Source organism: Eutrigla gurnardus (assembly GCF_963514095.1).
Source record: "Eutrigla gurnardus genome assembly, chromosome: 8".
In the NCBI taxonomy this organism is placed as follows: Eukaryota; Metazoa; Chordata; class Actinopteri; order Perciformes; family Triglidae; genus Eutrigla; species Eutrigla gurnardus.
The window spans coordinates 5707205-5729555 of NC_139922.1; the positions used below are offsets into that span (position 1 = coordinate 5707205).

The following is a 22351-nucleotide window of genomic DNA, read 5'->3' on the forward strand; positions in this document are numbered from 1 at the left end:
GTGGAGAGAATAGGAATGGAAAAATGTGCATTTCCCCCCCCCGTTCTCCTCCAATGCTGCAATATTATCCACAATTTCACACATTCACTTGTGTGCTTAAACACACAAAATGACATGCAGGCACATGAAAATGTAATACCTCTCCGGGGAAACAGAAAGAGATCACTGGGGGCTTTGTCAGTCATTCTGCGGGTTCAGAGCAGATCTGGATAAAAAGAACAGTTAAGAGGCACATTTGGGAGTGAGTTTGTTGAGGGATGAGCACGGGTCTCCATGTCTGCATCCTCTGCTCTTAATACTGCTCGGGAGTCTTTAGTTTGTCATTCAGCAGCAGACGGAGATCTGAGGGGAGGGGATGGCCTGTGTGCCTCCGTTGGTTGAGAGATGTGTTGTCCTGGGAGCAATATCAGCCGGCTTTCTTGACGCCGCGATGGCCAAGATAGGAGAGGGCGATCCCCTACTGAATACTTGCATGAAAAATAAAGAAAGAGAAACCACATCCATTCTGTCCCTCACACACACACAGACAGACCCACACAGCAATCTGTTTCCATGCCCTGGCAGCGTTCACGTATGATGTGGTGAAAGCGCGACCAAGGACTGTACCCACCACATCTGCAGGCTCACTGGAAAACAATAGGGGTGTGAAAATGAGCGACAGACATCTCACCACACACACCGCAGTCACCTATAAATGGAAAAAAATATTCTACTGCCCACACAGACACAGATACTGACACACATAATTGCACTCAGTCCCACTCTCTCTCACTCTTTCTCTCTCTCTCTCTCTCTCTCCCACACACACACACACACACACACACACACACACACACACACACACACACACACACACACACACACACACACTTTAGAGGTGCCCATAAAACAGGGACACAAAAACCCAAATCTAATTGTGAAACGCGCATTGACTGTGGAGCCTGAAAAATCTTTAAGCACTTTCTTTCTCATTTCTTTTTGCGGCCGTTTATTTGCGCTGAAAATATCTGCATGTCACAGCGCCAGCCGACACAATGCACATGTGGTAGTCATCAATCATAATTATCATGGTTTAAAAAAGCCACAGCTGTTATTTGATTTTAAAAACAAGCCATAGAGCAGCGCCTTCCAACGATACGTCAAGTTGTCAGCGGAGGCCTTGGCCTGCACAACAGCAAAGTCTCTCTCTCTCTCTCTCTCTCTCTCTCTCTCTCTCTCTCTCTCTCTCTCCGGCTTCCCAATGAGCTTGTTGGAGAGCATAGCAGAGCTGAGCATTCAACCTTTCCCCATGACTCACCACTGTGTGTCTTTATTTTTAAACATTTTCTCTCTCTGTTGCTGCATGTTTATTCTGTCTGAGTGAGGCCGCTGTTATGGACTTCACACAACGTTTGTTTATGGCTTATTTAATCAGGACCAGATAATGGAGAGTTGTCTCCATTCTCATGGGCGCATCCTCAGAAGCTGGGTGATGTGTGTCTATGCGTGTGCCTGCATGTGTGTCTTACTGCGCTTTAATGATCCCCCAGGATGTTCCAATTGAATATATCTCACAAGCATATTCGTACGCACACGATGAATGGAATTAAGTCGTGCATGTGTTTTGTTCATGAGGCCCCATGAGGAGATTGTGTGCTTCCAGTGTTGTTGTACGTGATGTCAACCATTCTGTCAATTGGTTTGCCATTACTGCTGGCTGTTTCATCTCCATGGCAACTTTGTTATCACTTATATTTACCTCTGACTTTAACCAGGCAGCAGTGCATTCAAGTTCACATTACACTTTGCAGTTGCATTCATCGGTACATTATAGCCCGGAGCCTGAGCAGATTGTGCCAAACGAAAGGGAAAAACATGAAGTATAATTCATATGACATCACCACAGTACTTTTATTGAAAGGAAGATCTGAGATCGACCACAATGTGAGGAAAAAGGTAACAAATTACATTACTTGTGAATTTGCTTTCATTGACTTAATAATTGTAGTTGTGCTTCATTCGACTTTGAGGAGATGTTATGAATGTTTGGACACCTGCATCATTTACTCTACCTCCTTTTATGGTATATTACCAGCTGTCAATATGCATATCCACTCTCTGCAGTGCATAATACATGTGTTTAATGCCTGTCTCTGGTGGCCTATCAGATACAGACAATACAGCATCCTGGACGCTGAGTAATACCTTGAATCACTCTCTCCCTTCCTGTCAGACCTCACAGGAAGGGGCAGGTGTAACAGAGGGGAAATGAAAATGACAAAAATTCTGTTTTCATGAGCCGACGCTGTTAAAAGGCTTCATATTGTTATTATCTGACCCACAGAATCTCACAGTTAAAGGACACATTGCAAGCTAATCACATGGTGAAAACACACCTCCTCGCCCCAAACTGACAGTGGGAGTTTACATCCTGACAGCCGGATGTTATCCTTATCTTTGGTGAACCGGAATATTGCCATGCAGTGTTCTTTCCACACGACCCTGAAGCTGAATATAGATCCCGCCTGCGGATAGATTCATCCAGCCCCCCTGTCAGCTTGGCTGACTTGACAAACAAACAGCCAGTGTGTCAAAACTCCCAACTGCAAAGGGCTTCTGAGAGCACAGTTTACACTTGCTAGCCCGGTGGTCTGGCTTTATGAGCAATGGTTAGTGTCATACACAAACACAGACACACACGCACATACAGCCTCACTCTCGAAGACTCATGCAAAACCCCAAGGGCTGTGAAAGCAAAGAAGGGGTGACGTAGCACCTCCTTGCTTTCATTGTGTTTATCAAAGAGATGACCTTACATGACTGGGGCCACAAGGTTATGTATGTTTTCTACCAGAGGCTGAATCATAAGTTGTCCTCATTCTATCTAGTGTAAAAATGTAGTTTGCATGTGTGTGTTGAATATGTAAGTTTGTGTGTGTGTGTGTGTGTGTGTGTGTGTTTGAGCATCCTGCGCCTCTCCCTCTTTGACCGAAACGCAGCTGCGTCAACACTCACCCTCCAGCACACCCTCTCACATCAGAGTGTGTCAGAGGCAGAGAAATGGGAGAGCGTCTGTGTTATAGCCATGAACAAAGGAGGTGGTCTCCTGAGAAACCTGAGGAGGAAAAAAAGGAGGAGAGGGAGATAGATAGGGAGGGAGAACGACGGGTCAGATCTGAGAAAAGGTAGAGTGAGACATCTGGAAAAGAGAGTCGCTTGGACGAGGAGGAAATTACAGCTGCCCAACAATGATTCATTGGGGAAAACTTCCCATCTACATCTTCCTCTCTTCCCTCTTGTCGTCCAACCTTTCTATCTAACCCTCTAACCTCTCTTCGCACACTACTCCCCACTCTTGATGATTGATCGTCATGTGAAATCCTTGTTCTAAACATTTGTAATTTTACATGCCCTGAGCAACTTCAAGCAACATTGATACGGTATACATTGATTGATACGTTGAAGCTGATGCTCTCCCGTTTCTCTCTCTAGGGATCTGAGCATGAACAACATCAGTGAGATACAGCCCAGAGCCTTCCACCGACTGCACCTGTTATCAGAACTGTGAGTACAAAACCATTCACATTCAATTAATAATGACAATTCACACATGACACGAAATAAGTCATTCCCCAAGCCGCTGATATACACAGACCTCAGTGATGGGGATTGATGATACGAGCCTGCCTCTGATCTCTCCTACCAAGAAACTGCCTGCAGCAATAGACTAGTAGATCCTGGTAAGGCTTCACAGAAGAGGGAGGCCAATAGAACCTGATATTCACTCAGAGTGGATATATGGTCCTTAAAGTGTTTCAAGAGCAGGTTTTGTGCTCACCATCCAAGCCACCCCCTTCCCCCCGTTTGACTTTGTGTCAGCTGGACAGCTCAGCAGGAGCAGGACACACATAGACACACGCCGTCGCCAAGACAAATAACACATTATAGGAGAACGTAAGGACAGAATTGAAGAAAATGAAAAGAGCAAAGGTGTATGATTTCCTTGCTATATAGCATTAAGTACACACACAGTTGGGTAGCATGAGAAATGTTTTGATAATGGTCCCAATACACACAATTAGTTAAATGCCGACAGTCATGATTACTGATACTTTTCTTGGCTGGTGAGATTTTAAACAATATGTTCAAATAAAATGAAAGAACACATTCTTTGACTTCTATACTCTGTGCTACATGCACAACTTGGTCAGTACTTCACAAAGTAGAAGGTATTGGTTTTACTCTCATAGGGCTGACGAAAGCACACATGCTGTTACAAAACTTTTGAAAAAATTTTCGGTTGACTTGGCCTATATATCTGATTTGACCACTCAGCATAACTCAGCTAAGTCTCGGTTTGACAAAGGCTACCCACAGAAATGCCCTGCGGGTGTGAATGTGTGTGTATGTCAGTCTTCACCTGATCCTTTTACTTCTGAAACCTGCAGTGTGTGTGTGTGTGTGTGTGTGTGTGTGTGTGTGTGTGTGTGTGTGTGTGTGCATGGGGTGTTTGAACAGTCTGATGTTTTCTTTGCTAATTCTTGCAGCTGCAGTCTGTGAGGCATGAGCAAATGATGATGAAAGTAAAAGGTTCGCTGGATAACCATTCAGTTTACGCAGTCAAACTGGATCGGACGAGTAGGACAAAGTCGAGCAATAAAGTTTTGTGAAACCTTGATATTCCACAATTAAATCATATATATTGATGTATTGTTGTGCATTGAATTGTTGATCTCAACTTTTGCTGTTGTAAAAACGGTAAAGGTCATATATTGCTAATGGTCTCATAATCAGAACCACACAGCACAGAGTGATGCTCGACATCGATGCTGACATTTGCCTGCATTGGGGAAAAGGGGGGTGGGGGTCTTGGATCTGCAGTGTTTGTCTAGAGACAGTCCTCCCAGTGTTTTACAGCCCCGTTGATCTCGCTTCCTCTGTATCGCTCTCATGTTCCGACACTTTATGGAGTCGTTCTCTTGCTTTGTAACTCTTCCAAGGAGGATGTTCCTGCCCTGAAGCCACATTTTTGTAGCCTGCCCTATGCTGACCATTTCTGGAAACATGCTGAGACGACGATGATGTTCCAAGGCAGGGAGAAGGACATTTCTAACATCCACCCTGTCTAGGAGGTTTAGCAAGATGAATCATAGCAGCTTATGGTAAACACATTACGATTACAACAAGTTATAGCGCTTAGAAAAACAATCCAAGGCCCTAAACACAAACACGGTCGGTTTGAAAGTGAGAGCGTTTGATGTGGGTCCACAGCACTTGTTGGTAGCACAGGGAGAGGCAAGGGCCAGGCATGTTGTGACTGGTAGTGATAAATTGTTTGATCTTGGGCGCTAGTTCCCTGCCTGCCCTCCCTTACTCTATCTCTTGACTTTCCAATCTATTTCTACATTGGAATTTACCGCAGGCTATTGCCTTTGATAGTTTTTCTACTCTTTCCCCCCTTTTGGCCATTTCTTAAAAACCAAAGCAAATCTACTTATGGCAAGAAGTCCAGCTTTTACCGTATTGTTACACTATGGGGAGGAGAAGGAATCAAATCTTAAGAGCCACATACAGGATCCTACTGACACACCGCTCATTAACTTAAACTGTGTATGTTGCCTCTCATCTCCTGGCTCAGCTCTCACCTCTATAGCGTCAAAGAGCACACAGCGAATGCCTTTGAACCTCAAATGAGGCAATTAAATTAATTCACAAAGCAGGTAGCAAACCTCCCTTTGATTCATTGCGGTATTGGTATTGATAATTAGAAGTATAATCATCCCTCCCTCCAGCCGTTTCTCTATCTGTAACTGCTCACATTTAGATCTTATTCTATTGAACTCAGACACCTCCAATTAAGCCTTCATTTGGCAATTTGATTAGTGATCTGCTCTTGATGCAAACACAATCCTGCATGCAACTGTCAGTCAGAGGGAGCATGAAGAGAGGCGACTGAGAGGAAGACTGCAACACAGAAGCAGACTGTGTGTCTATGGATTAATAAGAGGGCAGCTATGACTGCACTCAGGTTCAAACACTGAGACTGGTTACTCATTCACTGACATATCAAAGACATCGCCTCCCTTCACATATTCTGCTCTAATATCAAAGATGCACTATTTATTTCTGATTTAATTGCAACTTTCAAACTAGCAGAGGGTGTTTCAAGGGAAACTGTCGCACTAAAAGCCCTTCCCGAAAACCACTTTGGAAGGCGACCGTGCTCTCCACCTATCATCTGTATCAAAGTCCCTGCTGTTCGTGCCTTTGGAGATCACATTTCACTGCTTCTGCCCATCATAATCAGCCGTCTGGGTCGAGTCTTGCATGCTCATCTTATCATTATCTGTTGCCATCACTCACCTGTTAAATACAGAGGTGAAATCAGCACATTCAAGGTGGCTTAGCAGGAAAAAAACCTCTATCACTCTTGACTTTGCCTCTTTGATGCACAATTTTACCAGTTTGAGTGAACGTGCGTGGAATATGGTGCTAGCTCCTGTTATCAGCTCAAGACTCAGACTCCACCCAGCCCTGTGAGAGTGCTCTAAGGTATTCTCTGACTATCACACACATTAAATCCAAATGTAAGAAGAGAGAAGGGGCAAGTGGAGGCCAGCAATTCCCTGCTTGTCTTCCTTTCAGTTACAGGGTTGTCTGCTGATAGGCCAGGAGTATAAAAGGGTGAGGGTTAAGGGTTTACAATATTGGCTGATAATGATACTCCATTTGCACCACACACAGGTCAATTAAAACCTTTCCTTTTCACATTGCAGACCTTGGCTTTTGTCTGCTTGTCTCTTTCTCTACCAACACAGGCACACACAGTTCTCTCCATGTCTATATTTTACCCCAGTAATTTCAGAGGTTAACGCCAGGTTAAGTGGTTGACCCTCAGGCTGGACCTCCAAACAGAAGAAGGGATAACATTTCTATTGATGGACCAGGGGTGAAAAAGGTCATTCATGCATACGTACATGTACTCACACACACACACACACACACACATGCCACACTCTCCCTGATAAGACCTTTTTATCCTCACCTTATTCTTTCATCATTGACTCCTATCAGCCACCCTGGCCATGCTTCCACTATGGTGTCATCACTACCTAAGATATGATAAGTATGATGCTGTCTCTGCTGTCTTTGTCTTTACTTGTCTTTATTGTTTATTATTTTGAGGCAATAGGACATAGCGATCCATGGGATAATCAGCAGTCGGAATGCTTCAGTGACTCTCACTGATCAGCCCTGATAGCAGGGTGGTCCCACCTTTGTTACCACCACTCTCACTCCTCTCCCATACATTTGAACTTCACACTGGCCTCTGTTATTTTATCTATGAATCACGTCAATAGAGCTGAATTATGCTGAGGTGGAATTTGTATCAACGCAGTCCAGGGGCCAAGAAAAATTCCAACCATCCCCAAATCAAATTAAAAGAAAAAACAGTTGGGGCCATGGTTTGACAAGAGCAAGGCGCCTTTCATTAGAATGAGATTGATGTGGAACGGCTAGGAGGCTAAGTGCGGAACATTCACTCAAACGTACGATCATTTACACACACATACACACATAAATACGCAGGCTGATATCATGGAAACAGTTGGTCAATGGCAAGTGCTGGTGTTCTGTTGATGTCTATCAAGACTGACTGAGCGTTTCTTTCCTTTTTCAATATCCATCTTCACTTCGACATAATTATCCATTTGACAAATGAAGTCGGCAAAAAAGCATGATTCCACTCTAATGCTGTTTTGGCTCCAATGGTGCGGCTAATAGAGAAGGGCTGGTTGGCAGTAGGATCATACCATGGCCTTAACTACAATGTTTGTTTTCTGTAACTTTAAATGACTGCCCTTCCTCATTCCCCCCACTGAAGACATTTATTTCTCTTTGGTGCTACCTATATATTTTTTCCCATCCAATGCATCTGTATCTAATCATTCTGTTTGCACAGGAACCAAAAGAAAAGCACTTAGTGGTCTTTGCAATAAAAGGCGTAGATCTATTTAACTGATGTCAGGACCTCAACAATGTCTGTTGAAACAGTTACCTCTGGAAAGGTGTCTTTTCAAATGGTCCCGCGGTGTTCAGCTTGTGCAATAGAGGAAACTGAAATGGTATTAAAGTAGCAAACCTGTCATCTGCTAAGGAACAACAAATGGGTTTCTTTATAACAAACAGGTTTCTTTATGAGTGCAAATGAGATCTGAGAGCAAATTGAACTTATTTATCTTGAAATGAGAATGAATAATTGTGACGTCAAAAACCTGCAGTCATTGCAGAGCAATCTGTCTTCTGTGTCGTCCATTTATTGAGACAATGTGTGACACAAAGTCTGTTTGAATGAGTTTTGACTGGTTTGAGAAGCATGGGTAAATGGCACCACAATAACTTGGATAAAGATCCGTCCATTTTCTATTGTACATCTACGTGTGTGTGTGTGTGTGTGTGTGCACGTGTGTGTGTGTGTGTGTGTCTGTGTGTGTGTGTGTGTGTGTGTGTGTGTGTGTTGATAAATACAAGCAATACAAGAGTTTTGAACTGGGCTGAGTGTGAGATTTGGCAGGCGCGTGTGGGGTTGTGTGGTTTGCCACTGCACAGTTATAAGACTAAGACATGTTGACATGAGTATCGGATGTCAGAAGGAGTTTGCTGGGAGCTCTCGTCCATTACCATCTGGATGATAGTGGCTTGGAAAGGTTGACAGAGTGCTATATCAATATTTCAATACCCTGGCACTGATGCAACAACTCAGCCAGAGGCAGTCTGCCTCTGGCTGAGTTGACGGAAATGTCACGCAAATGTCACCTGTAGAGCAACGGTGTGTGCAGGAAGATGCCAATGAGTAACTTTTAACGTGTGTGTGTGTTTAATAAAAGTGGGTGGTCTCGAGCTGTGACGTCCAAATATGTGTTTAAACTGTGCTTCCAGCTTGTGACCTTGAGAATTACTCCGTTGGACTGAATGTTATTTATTTGGACATCTTATACACACTCACAAATGACCATTAGGTGCTGTGTTTGATAAACAAACTGATTGGATTGCTTGTGTGAATGTGTGTGGTTTCTCTCCCTCGTTGTCCTCAAGGCCCCTCAGAGCCAGCCCAATTTACCTCAAGGACATGGAAAATAGCACATGCATTCACACTACACTACACACATGTGCGCTCATGTGCGCAAATAAGGTATACACCTTGCTACATGCACACACACACACACACACACACACACACACACACACACACACACACACACACACACACACACACACACACGTATGTGCAGAAGCAAATATACTTTCAGGCTGCACTTGTTGACCCAGTGTCTGTCTCATTCAGTTCAGTCTTTACTCACTCATCAATGTTCCCAGGATTGGTTAAGATTTCAGGGTGTGCTTTGGGCCAATAGCAACCACATTCAAGGGAATCGAATATTGTGATTTGCATACTGCCCCAGCAGTAACCCCAGAGCAGGAACTCAAGGATGAAGTCATACAGTTCAATCCAAAAAATGTAGAATAAAGCAAAAGGCAAAAGTTCTCTTATTGGAAATGTGTATGTGCTTGTATTTCATTTTTTGGGATTTTATATTTTGTTTTCCACTTTTGATCTCCTTGTTTCTCTCCTAGGCGTATCTCAGGGAATCAGCTGAGGTATATCTCAGGCCATGCTCTCCAGGGTCTTCACAACCTCAAAGTTCTGTAAGTAACCTCCTCCACCCTCCCACCCCAAAGCACTCTGGTGGTTCAATCCTCATTCCAGGTGGGTTGTTCCACTCTAGCATTCTGAGGGGTTAGAGTTGTATAAAACACTGCCTTGACTAAAACACACAGGCCATGCATCATTAACTGTAGTTAAAGTTTATGGGCTGGTTCCTTCATTACCAAACAAGCTCTGTTTCAGTTGCGTGTGCGCACACACACACACTCACACACACACACACACACACACACACACACACACCCCTCCCCCACACACATACACAGGTGTATTGCAGGGACCTCCCAGTCACACCACCCACCGAGATTACAGCAAGTGACAAAAAAAAATCACTTACAAATGCCATTCAAAGCTGTTCTCTCAACACCCCATTTCTCATCGTGTGTTCATAGCCTTATGGTCCATGGCCACCAACTGTTAGCACTGCAGTGAAGTATGAAATCACAAAAAAAAAAAGTGCAAAGCAACCATAAAAACCATGGCATATTGTGACTTGCGGCCACGGCATCTAATGAGTTGCTGCCATATTTCTACTGGGTGCGAGACAAGGCTATTAAGGAGGTTTTCATGAGCCTTGGCAACTCAATTCCTCTTTGACCCTCGCTGAGAAAAGATGGAGAAGCCCTGCCACAGAATATAAACTTAGCAAGAGAATTGTGGTTTGTAATTTGAGGGAATCTGGAAGATTACCAGGCACACAAGTTGATCTTCTTTCACCTTGTCTTGTGAAACTCACCAAGACAGAATGAGTGAACGAGCCATGAATCCTGTACTATTATGTGATTACTGCAGAAGGACACACATATCCAATGCCAAGCATTCATGCTTCGCACTATAGCACCCTCACAAACGTGGAATGGTCTCTTAGACGTCAGAGTTAATGAGTTGTTGGTTGTCAATACATTGGTTAGGCCATTTCAAACACAAATGGACCCCTGATCTTGTGTAGGGTAACCGCAAGCTGACTCCCTGCTGACTCACACACACACATCACAAACACACACACACACAGAAGGTTATGAACCCGGAGTGGAGTACAGCGAAGCTCCCCCTAGGGAATTTCTTTGAAACAGGAAAAGACTCAATTTGATGTATTTATCATGGCATCATTGTCCCAGTGGAAACATTCCCCTGATCCTCTCAAAACCTGAGCAGCATTTTTTCGACACTGAAGCAATCTCTGTTACACAGAAGACTATTGTGAAACACACTATGTTAGAAAAACATGCAATACATTAAGTTATGTTAAACCAATTGGCAAGATATGCTCTTTACTTCTTGAGATACCCAGAATGCATAGGTGATAAATAATTTAGATTAACTAAGCATTAACTTCGAGGCTCTTTCATACTCACAAAGAAAAGATACTAGATTGTTAAGCTAGAATCACTTTACTGTAAGCTAAGATATTTAACTGTAGTGATGCAAGGCCTTACAAAGACTGGCACCATGGTGCCACAATAAAGACATTACGCCGCTGCTGACCAGATGACAGGTCATGATAAAAACTTTAAAGAAAGATGGAGAGAAAGACGGAGAAAGCAAGGGAGAGAGAGGAAAGAGAGAGGGATATTGTTTGCTCCCCACTTCCTCCTCGCTTTTTGCTCCATTCTTTTGAGAATGACATCAGCAGCCCACCCAAGGAGCTTCTCTTTCTCCTTTTCTTCTATCCGTCATTCTCTGCTTCTCTTCAAGCTTTCACTGGCCCTTTCCTTCTTGTGTCAGATTCCCCTCATGATGGAATTATTTGTTCTGCTTGATGTGCCCTCACGCACACCATATACACTCTATCACATACGGACCTATTACCTACAACCTAATCTGTGCGTGTCTTTCAGGATGCTGCAAAACAATCAACTGGAAAGACTTCCTCATGATGCTCCATGGGACCTACCCAACCTACTTTCCTTGTGAGTCTCTCTCTCTCTTACACACACACACACACACACACACACACAGAGACACACACAGACACACACACACACACGCACGCACTAATCATACTACTATACCTCATCGAGCAGGGAATGAAACATCCCCTTGCCACCCACCCACACATGCAGCTCTAACCACAGTGCAGGTACTGCTGACATATTACAGACCTTACCCCAATCGTTCTGTACTGTACCGCCTGACGGTAGGAGTCACAGCCTGACTGTGTCGGTGCAATTCATGGTAGCATCTGGAAGCCATGAGGGAAACAGCAGACACTGCAGGCCAGGGAGAGCATCTCCAATGAGCTGTGAAACAACCCCATTTTCCATCAATTCCCCCTCTCTGCCTCCGCTCCTCTCCTCCATTCTTCTCCCACCACCCACACTGCTATCCCCCTGGCTAATGAGAGTGTTCGGTGGCATAATTGTCTCATCTGTGGGGTCAATGTACGTGTGTTTGTGTGTGTGTGTGTGTGTGTGTCAGATGCATGTGGACCTCCTCATGTGTAATTCCTCACCCCTACCCCTCTCCCAACTTTGTACCGCACACGTATTCCACACATGCTTTCCAAATTAATTATTCTTTGTAAATACCCATAACGCCATTTCTTTCATCACACACACACACACACACACACACACACACACACACACATACACACACACACACACACACACACACACACACACACACACACACACACACACACACAGTTGTAACATAGGAGGGGCTTGCACACATACTGTAACTCCTCTACTAGATTTCACAATCAAGGGAGTTAAAGCTAATGTTACAAATGTGGCAGTAAATAGAAAGCTTGATCACAGCTGGGTTCATAAAATTACCTGAACAAAATGTTCTAATGTCAGGGGGGGGGGGGACTTTCAAACAAAGACTTGTTTGGCAAGTTCTTCTATTTTAGATCTTATGGGACCCGAATCTGTTGCTTTTGATTTAAAGACGGGAATCTCCTCTACAGGTGCAGCTAGGGATGGGTAGTGAGTACCGGCAATTTTCAGTAGCAGTACATAATTGGGTCAGTACCAGAGAATCAATAATATTCAGGACAAACAGTATTGCTATCGGAAAAAAAACACCATGAAGACCTGCTAACCTATCAATCTCTTCTCTCCTCCTTCACTGCCTCTATTTTTGCAGCTAAAAGGTAATCCTATCAGACCAAAATGCAAACCTTCTCCAACCCCAGAAATCTCTTCTCCATCTTCTCTAACCTCCTTGACCCCCTCCTCCTTACTCCCCTCTACCTAGCCACTTTCTTATCTAAAAAAGACGGATGATATATGCTTTTCATTCTCCAACCACCTTCTGAAATGACCTTTCCATCAACCGAATCTTCATTCCCTACTCTATCATCTTTCACCCCCTTATCTCCTGATCAAGTCGTTACCCTGATAACTCCAAGGCAAGTCTATCAACAGAAACTGCCCTTTTTGCTGTTACTTAGCGGCAGAGGTCAGACCAAGTCATTGTTTTGCAAGTCACAAGTAAGTCTCAATTCTTTGCCCTCAAGTCCCGAGTCAAGTCCCAAGTCAAGACAGGCAAGTCTCAAGTCAAGTCCCAAGGCCTTGAGTTTCGAGTCCTTTCGAGACCCGTTACTTAGCCGATATGCTAGGTTTAGCTTTCATTCAGAACTTACTGTTCTTTGTGCAACTTTAAATGTCCAACAAAGTTGGAAGTTGTTGCGTCCCCGTCTGTAATCTTCAACCCGCATGATTTGCATATTGCAATTCATTTTTGTTGACCACCTCGTAATTTTTAGGCTCAAGTCCAAGTGAAGTCATGAGTTACTGATGTTAAACTCCAAGTCGAGTTGCAAGTCTCTACATTTTGTCAAGTTGAGTCTAAAGTCATTAAATTCATGATTCAAGTCTGACTCGAGTCCAAGTCATGTGACTCCAGTCCACACCTCTGCTGAGCGGTCAGGCTCTGCACTCTCCCTGCTCTCATCCTACCTCAAAAAACACATGTACTCAGTAACTTGGAGAGGATCTGTGTTAGAACCTTGTCCACTCACGGGGTCACTCAAAGTTTTGTCCTGGGTCCCCTCCCCTTTTCTCTGTATACCAACTCTCTTGGTTCTGTTATTCACACATGACTTTCCTACCACAGATACGCAGATCACATACTCTCTTTCTCCCCAGTGTGAAACACAAGTAGTGGCACAAATCTCTGCTGGTCTGAGTGACATCTCTCAATGGATGTTCCCACACCACCTGAAATTTAAACTCGACAAGACCAAGAGCTGCTTCACCCCCCCCGAGTGCAAGGAACCTGTGTGAGTGTGAGGCTCAACGACCGACACTACCTTGATTGAATCATGGTGGTATTAGAGTGGGTCATTTAAGAAATTGCTAAGCCAAACAAAACAGGACGGCTGTGTAGCTTAAAATGAGAAAAAGCAGAAAAATAAAATAAAATCATTAGTCCCAAATATTTGGAAGACAATTAATCGTCAACTAAAAAAAAAACAGCAAGAGGCAGTCTGTCTGTTTTCAATATGTGTACGTGTGTTCACAAGTGGAGGTGTGTGGTCTCTAAATTTCTTCACATATAGATGCTCTCAAGTAATGAAACGCACACACACACACACACACACACACAGACAGAGAGAGAGAGAGAGAGAGAGACAGTCTATAGAGACGCACCATGTCATTACAGTAATGATAAGCCCAGCGGAGAAAGATTACTGGAAAGGCTTTGGAGAGTGAAGCTTGTCGGCGCCTCTCACTGACATAAAGCACACCAGGTAAAAAAGAAAGAGAGCCAGCACATGGGATTTAAATGGGTATAACTGTATAAAGGTGGCTTTCATCTAAGATAAATATTTATCTCGGACACAAATCCTTTTGTTAGCTGCAAACTGAAGCCGAGTCAAGAAATTTGTCTCGCCGTTTGGAACAGTCTAATTACAACCCACAGTGTTGAGCGTTTTTTTTTTTGGTCATGAGGAGACAGACAGTGTTTTGTTTCCCGACCCACAGGTTAAGCAGTGTAATCACCGCTGATGAGCTCCACAAGCTGCATTAATCAACATAAGCCTGTTTTTATAGATTTGACTCGATGGTAGTGAAGCGCATTCATTTGAGTTCCTTGTTGTATAACATGTTGGCCATCTGGAGATTTGAACTGGGAGGCAGGTCCACAGGTCTCCTGGATCATTTGAGAGAACTTTGTCTTTCTGTCTTTATTTCTCGTAATCGTGCCTCAGACTTTGATGTGATGGACAGGAAATAGTTGCTCCTTTATTGGCTTCTGTGGGACATTCCTGGTTCTGTCTGGACCTTCTGGAGACCTGGCAGGTCCACCCAGAGGAGCAATTATTATTTTGCCCTGGAGAACAAACCAGAAATTTAAAGGGTCTTCCGTAGCTTTCATCCATGCATTTTGGGTCAGAGACAAACAATGTCCACAGTTGAAGTGCAACAGATGCACAAGGATGATGTTTAGCACTGAAGAAAATGTGTCCTCAGGAAATGGGCAAGATGAAAATGTCTTGAAGCTGTTTGTGTGCACACGTGTGTGTGTGTGTGTGTGTATGTGTGTGTGTGCTGGAGGTTGTTTCCCTGTCTGTGTGTGAGCATCTGCCAGTGTATACAGTTGCCTCCTCTGGTGGAAAATTTCCCTGGGGAATAAAGAGCAGAGTTCAGAGTTCAAGTTCAGATTTCACTTTGATGATGCTGTTTGTTTGGTGCCTCTGAGGGGTGAGGAGGCTGAGGAGGAGCTGTAGTGCAAGAATCAAAGAAACACAGTGGAAGATTGATAAGGGAGGATGTTTGAAAGACGAACAAGAGTTAAGGATTGAGACGCAAAGGGGGTTGAAGCAGCTGGGAGTGCATCAATGAAGATGTAAGAAACAAAATGTGAGTTTCTGAGGGGCCGGAGGGAGGAAACAGAGATTAATGAATGAGTGTGAAGGGCCAAAGAAAGAAGAATAGTGAGAGGAAGTGGTCTCAGCTCGTCAACTCTGCCCTGAGGGGATCATTCATCACTATGGACAGTGTGTATGCATGTGTGCATTTACGTTGGGGTGTGTGTCACAGTCCACACTCCTTGCCTGTGGTTTGAGGACACCGAACGAGAGAGGTTTGTTAGGTTTGAAGAGATGAAAGTGTATGTGTATGAGATCACGTGTGTGTCCAGTGTTGCATTTCTGTATGAGTGGTAGAAAACGTCAAAAGAGCGGGAATCCAATGGAAAGAGTGAAGGAGGGAGGAACAGCTGAACGTGCATCTTTAATTGTTTCTCCTTCCATCTTTCCCTTTTCCAGCCTTTTCCTGGCATTGGGGGAAGTCAGTTTACATGACATAAATAGAATGAGGTGGAATAAAAAAGGCCTGTCACAACCGTTCCTACACGCTTGTGTCTGCATTTTTCTCGTCTTTCATTTCATACATGTCTGTGCTGGTGAATAGACATGGCTTATTTAGCATGGGAATAAATCATAATGAGAAGCGTCTAAGACGCTGCAGCAAAGATGAAAGAACGAGAATAAAAGATGTGTAATTCTCATAATAACCTTCCTGTAAGCCAAAGTATTTCATTGCCATGACACACAACCACCAATGCACGCACAAGCACGGCTACACATGCACAAGCAAACCTTCTGTACTTAAACTTGGTGATTATCTCGCTAAGCTGAGTTCCTCTCACCCTGCAGGCGTCTTGATGCTAACCTGTTGTCTGAAGTTCCGGCTGGGGCCTTTAGAGGGGTTCGTTCCCTAAGACACCTGTGGTTGGACGACAACACCCTGACAGAGATCCCGGTGACGGCCCTGGACTCTCTGCCTTCCCTGCAGGCCATGACGCTAGCCCTCAACCAGATCACACACATCCCAGATTATGCATTCACAAACCTCTCCGCCCTGGTTGTACTGTAAGAGGCTTCTTGATTTGTTTACATAAAACTCAACCTACCAGAAACCAATTATTTCTTCCATTAACTTAGAATAGGGTGGCGATGATTGCAGTGTGGAAACATTTTTGGACCATTTTTTTTTTCTTTTTTTTTTTGATTTGTTGAAAAATATTTGTGGTCTTTTTCCAGACATCTCCATAACAACCAGATCCAGAGGATGGGTGCAAGATGTTTTGAAGGTTTACACAGCCTGGAGACACTGTGAGTATCACACACACACACACACACACACACACACACACACACACACACACACACACCTGAAGTTAATTAATGTAATCACACTGATACAGCAAGTCTCAACATTAGTTCTGTATGCTCCTCTTTCCCGCCTCAAACCTCAAAGACCAAGAGCAATCAATTTAGTCACATTCTGTGTCTGACTGTAACCTTATTTTCTTTTTGTGTTTGGTGTTGGAAAAGCTGAAATTAATGTGCTTTTATAAATCATACGTATCAATGCCAGAGTATAATAAAGTGTAGTGCTAAGTCATAGTGATTAATGATCTGGTCATTTCAGCAGGTGCTTGAACATTTCTCAAAACCACAGCAAAGAACAGGAATGTGAGGATGAAAAGTTCCTCTTTCATTAGCTTGAAGTAACATCAACAGATTCCTCTGTGTTTTGTAAAAGTAATTGCTCAGCAGCGCTGAGGTTAAATATGGCTCAGCGTGGCCTCAGCCAAGCTGTTTGAGCATACCTGCCGTAACTTTGATAACTAGATCCTAACCACAAGCCAATATGGAGACCACAGGAAACTGTCAGCCTTATAAAAGAGGTGGAGAAAGGAAGCGAGAGAAATGGAGACGGTGCAACTGTGTCTCCTGCAAAATTCACGGTGGTCTGATGAAAACGCAGTTTCTGGCATGCTGCTTCACAACCTGTTGAAATGTAAAAAGAAAATGATGTGTTCTTTTTTATGTATGTGTGTGTGTGTGTGTGTGTGTGTGTGTGTGTGTGTGTGTGTGTGTGTGCAGATAAGCAAGTACGTCTGCCCGTGCACTCACACGCATACGGCCACCTTAACACTGAACTTAGAAGCCATTATCCATGCAGGGAAATGTGAGGGAACAGGGTGTAAGTCGGGGGAGTCGTACTTAAGGGGATGAAGGAAAACTAGAGAATGAGAAAAAGAGGGATGGAGCTCTCTGGACCAGAATAGTGTGTGTTAAAGTGTTTGGGCCGTCAGCGGCGAGCAGAGGCAGATGATTCAGCAGGATAAGGTGACAGGTGTCATTGACGTGGGGATTGCACTGGTATGAGGGGTTAATCTCTCACAGCGGCATAGCTTATGAGAAATACGAGAGACCATCTGCATCACCACAACCTTCCCCAGCCCCTAGTGTGTATTATAAAATCATTACTATGAGGAGCTGTCCAGGGGACTGCTGGAAAACAGAACTGTATATACACACAAGACAGCAGATATAGACAAAAACACACGTACATATCTCCAAGTAATTCATCAAAGGAATAGACTTGAAACTTATTCAATAAATCCAGTTGACTATGCCTTAGTGAATGGCTAGGAATCTTCAAAGACAGAATGCATACACAGGCATGACTTTGCACAAACTACACACTTTTCCCACGTACACAAGCACATGTACAGTCGGCCTACATACTCGCATGCCGACAAGAAATACAATGAAAGCCCTTTTCCTGCTGCCTGCGTATGGGCTATGTCAACTATACTGTAGCAGCGGCTGTTTCCTTGGAAACTAATCAGAGACAGACTTAAATAGTCAGGTCGGAACAGCAAAGGTCAAAGGTCAAATCCAAACTTCACACTCTGTACAGCTGTCTGCCTTTCAGCATAGAGAGGAACTTTCTGCGCATACATATGCAATTAGGTACAATTTCTTTACACACAGTATCAAATATGGGTTGAATAATGACTGGAAATCTCCATCATGCCTTGGACTTTTTCAATATATGATTTAATCATGACTGTTCATCTCACCGTCTCTCTCTCTCTCTCTCTCTCTCTCTCTCTCTCTCTCTCTCTCTCTCTCTCTCTCTCTCTCAGGGATTTAAACTACAATGACCTGCAGGAGTTCCCTATGGCCATCAGGACACTGAGTAAGCTTCAGGAACTGTGAGTACACGCACACACACACACACACACACACACACACACACACACAAACACACACACAAACTCTCCCACACACACACACAAACTCTCTCTCACACACACACACACACACACACACACACAGAAACACAAACACACAAAAACACACACCTGCCTGACATGACTATCATGGTTGCGTTATCCCGAAGTAATCCCGTTAAGTGATTTTAATGTGGCACTCGGATACAATCTCTCTCGCCCTAAGCAGGTGCTGGCTACACACCCACGCACCCGCTCGCCTGCATGTACACACAGACACCCACAGACACACAGACCATATTTTCTCTCAGCTTCAGCAGATGTTCCGTGGCATGCATATGTGACACAGATACAGCGTATGTGTGCGTGCTTACATCTCATTTATCCAAAAATGTTTTTCAGCTGTGCACTGGCAGGTGCAACATGAGGACATACAGTATGATGTTGCTTCTTGGTCCTCCAAACACACACACACACATACAAAATCAGAAACATATTGATAAACTGTCTGACTAGCCGTATGTTTTTATATTTTGCAGGGGCTTCCATAACAACAATATCAAAGCCATCCCCGAGAGGGCCTTTGTGGGAAACCCTCAGCTCCAAACCATGTGAGCTTAATTCTTTAATGTTGTTAGAATAATTGTATTAAAAAAAAACACATAATTGCTATTTCATGTAAACATTATTCCCAAACACATATTATTCAAAATGTATACACATCAATCTTCTCTTTCTTTCTTGCAGTAATTTCTATGAAAACCCCATCCAGTTTGTGGGAAAGTCTGCGTTCCAGTTTTTACCTAAGCTGCACACACTGTGAGTATGCGGTCAATAGGAACCATTCCCGTGAGTTAACCCAAACACTGTTTAAATCATCCTCTGTCCGTAGCAGTGAGAGTTGAGTGGACATATGTAATGGCCTACTGACTGATGTTGTGTTAGCATATTGCCGTGCTCTGTGCTGATGTGGTAGGAGAGAGTGTGTTGTAAGAGCATGTTGAATGGTGTGACTTATGATGTCTTGTGAGACAGCCAAAACAGCCTGTGTTGATGTTGGAGGAAAAGTTTGATGGCTAAAATGAGCTGTTAGACAATGTCTGTGAGTGTGTGTGACGGAGAGTTTTCGTACATTTTTCCCCCTGTTGCTACAGTTCCCTTAACGGGGCAACCCAGATTCAAGAGTTTCCCGATCTGAAAGGAACCACCAGCCTGGAAATGTTGTGAGTGTCTCCCTAATCCAAACACACAAACACTGTATTATTTTATTTTTTAATCTAGTGGGGCTTCACCACATACACACAGCATACAATGTGAGAAGATACTGAGGTTGAGGACAGAGATGCAATCCTGGTGATCCACATACATTAGAGAGATAAAGATAGGGGGGGGGGGGGGGGTTAGGATTCTTGGAGAGAAAGGGAAGGAACGGGACACTGAGAAAAGGGAGGCGTAAACTAGCTATGCCTGCCAGTGACAAGTTTGGCGAACCTACAGCTGTCTGTCTGACTAAGTTACACTCACAAGGATCCTTTCGCCTGCTTGCACTTCAACAATGATCAGAGGATTCTCCTTTCCTCTATAGGACGCTGACTCGGGCCGGTCTCTCAGCTCTCCCTCTGGATCTATGTGAGCAGCTGCCTCGCCTCAGAGTGCTGTGAGTACACACCAACATTATGTGGAGGGGCACAAAAAACAATAATTTATACAATCACTGTGCTATGAAATCCAATCACCCCCTCCCCACAAAAAAAAAACCGCTCTGCTATATTGCCTTGCTCGCAGAATCAACTGTTCAGTCAAATAATCCTGTCACTCCCATCATTTCCCATGCTATAAATCCACAGCTGTGTTTATGTGTGTGTGTGTGTGTATTGTTGTAGGGAGCTGTCTTACAACCAGATTGAGGATCTGCCCAGTTTTCACCACTGCTCTGCACTGCAAGAGATGTGAGTTCAACAACCACCACGAATGCACACACATGCATCAAAATCAACATTTTTATCTGCTTCCCTGCACGTTTTTCTTCTATATGCCAGCTATATGTTTGTTTGTTTGTTTTTCCTCAACAGCGGGTTACAGCATAACCAAATCAGGAGAATAGAGTCAAGCACCTTCCAGCAGCTCACCTCTCTAAGAGCACTGTAAGTCAACCTTTGCTGTAACGTTTTCTCCAACATGTCACACATTCATCTTCTACATCAGTGGTTCCCAACCGGGGTTTATCTATCTGGTTATCTAAATGAAACAATCTGCAGATGGAAAATCACTCATGGCATGATGAGATGTCACAGGCTGGTTCATTTTAAGGGGTCAAAAGCACAACAAATTGGGAAGCAGGATTCAAGCTCAAACTGTGTCAATGTATGGTCTATTACTGACATCTAGTGGTGATCAAGATAGAACATTCAACGTGTGATTACAATTCCTTTCAGACCATGAACCTCACTTTGACTCCTTTTTTTCTGTCAGTGATCTGAGCTGGAATATGATCGAGTGGATCCACCTGGATGCCTTTGCATCGCTACACTCTCTGATCAAACTGTGAGTGAACACAGAACACAAATTATGATCACTAACACTCTGCATGCACAATTTGTGCACAATTATCTTTGGCTCAGTCTACAGAGGACACTGATACACATTTATTGTTTGAAAACCCTGTCTGTGTGGGCTGGACAAGTCACATCAGGCCATGCCAATACAAACTGCTTCATTGTGTGAAGATTGGTTGAAGTATGCGCAGTTCAATAAGCAGATATACGAGATCTAACAGGAATTGTTACGTGAGGGGGGATCCGATATGGCCTGGTCTGAACAGTTGAACAATGACACAAGGCCTTTTTGTTACCAAGGATGACCCTCGAACACGAGGCCTGATCTGACACCCACCCTCCTCTCTTTCTTTCTATATTTATCTCAGGGACCTGACTGAGAACCGTCTCACCTCAGTACCTGTTGCAGGTTTGGGGGGTCTCACCCATCTCAAGCTGAGGGGAAACACAGACTTATATGAGGCCTTCAGTCCTGATTACTTCCCCCGTATGAGGTAACACACATACCATCATGCTTCCTTTTATTCTCTCTTAATTCATGTTTCTTTGTATTCTCATCTGAAACTTACGGAAGATGACCCTATGAATAACTTACCATTACTTCTCACCCTTTCTATTATCCTTCATCTCACAATTTCTTTTAATATCTTCAATTTAGCAAACGCAGCTTCGGTTGACAATAAAGAAATTGCTCTATATCCTAGCAAGTCATTCGTGAATTGAACTTCTTTCAATGTAGTATTGTCACGATACCAAAATTATGACTTCGATACGATACCTGCCTAAATATCTCGATACAGATACTGAAATGATACCATGGCAAAAACCTAAAACATCAGGAAAAGTAATGGAATAATAAATGACAGAACATGGAACTTAATTTATTTTGAATTTTGTTATTAATAAAAAACAATACACCTCCTTGGCCAAGGTCTGTGTCTACTGAGCGCATTTTCTAGTAATAAAAATAATTATTGACAAAAATGTACACGCCATGATTACCATTACCAGTACTGATCGAGTATAAATTGTCCATTTAAAACTGGTGTTGTTGATCTGCATACTTGTGAACGCCTGATATTTAGCAGCTTGCAAGTCATGG

At 43.6% G+C, this 22351-nt stretch overlaps 1 protein-coding gene across 1 annotated transcript in view; it reads left to right on the plus strand.

Moving 5' to 3' along the window:
* lgr6 (leucine-rich repeat containing G protein-coupled receptor 6) overlaps positions 1 to 22351 on the plus strand; it is a 36664-nt gene that overhangs the window by 10693 nt on the left and 3620 nt on the right. The window contains exons 2-15 of the mRNA XM_084014472.1: positions 3472 to 3543; positions 9616 to 9687; positions 11545 to 11616; positions 16320 to 16535; positions 16707 to 16778; positions 18608 to 18676; positions 19234 to 19305; positions 19442 to 19513; positions 19849 to 19917; positions 20280 to 20351; positions 20578 to 20643; positions 20767 to 20838; positions 21167 to 21238; positions 21618 to 21743. Coding sequence (XP_083870598.1) covers positions 3472 to 3543; positions 9616 to 9687; positions 11545 to 11616; positions 16320 to 16535; positions 16707 to 16778; positions 18608 to 18676; positions 19234 to 19305; positions 19442 to 19513; positions 19849 to 19917; positions 20280 to 20351; positions 20578 to 20643; positions 20767 to 20838; positions 21167 to 21238; positions 21618 to 21743 — 1194 coding nt within the window. The remainder of the gene's footprint in view (positions 1 to 3471; positions 3544 to 9615; positions 9688 to 11544; positions 11617 to 16319; positions 16536 to 16706; positions 16779 to 18607; positions 18677 to 19233; positions 19306 to 19441; positions 19514 to 19848; positions 19918 to 20279; positions 20352 to 20577; positions 20644 to 20766; positions 20839 to 21166; positions 21239 to 21617; positions 21744 to 22351) is intronic.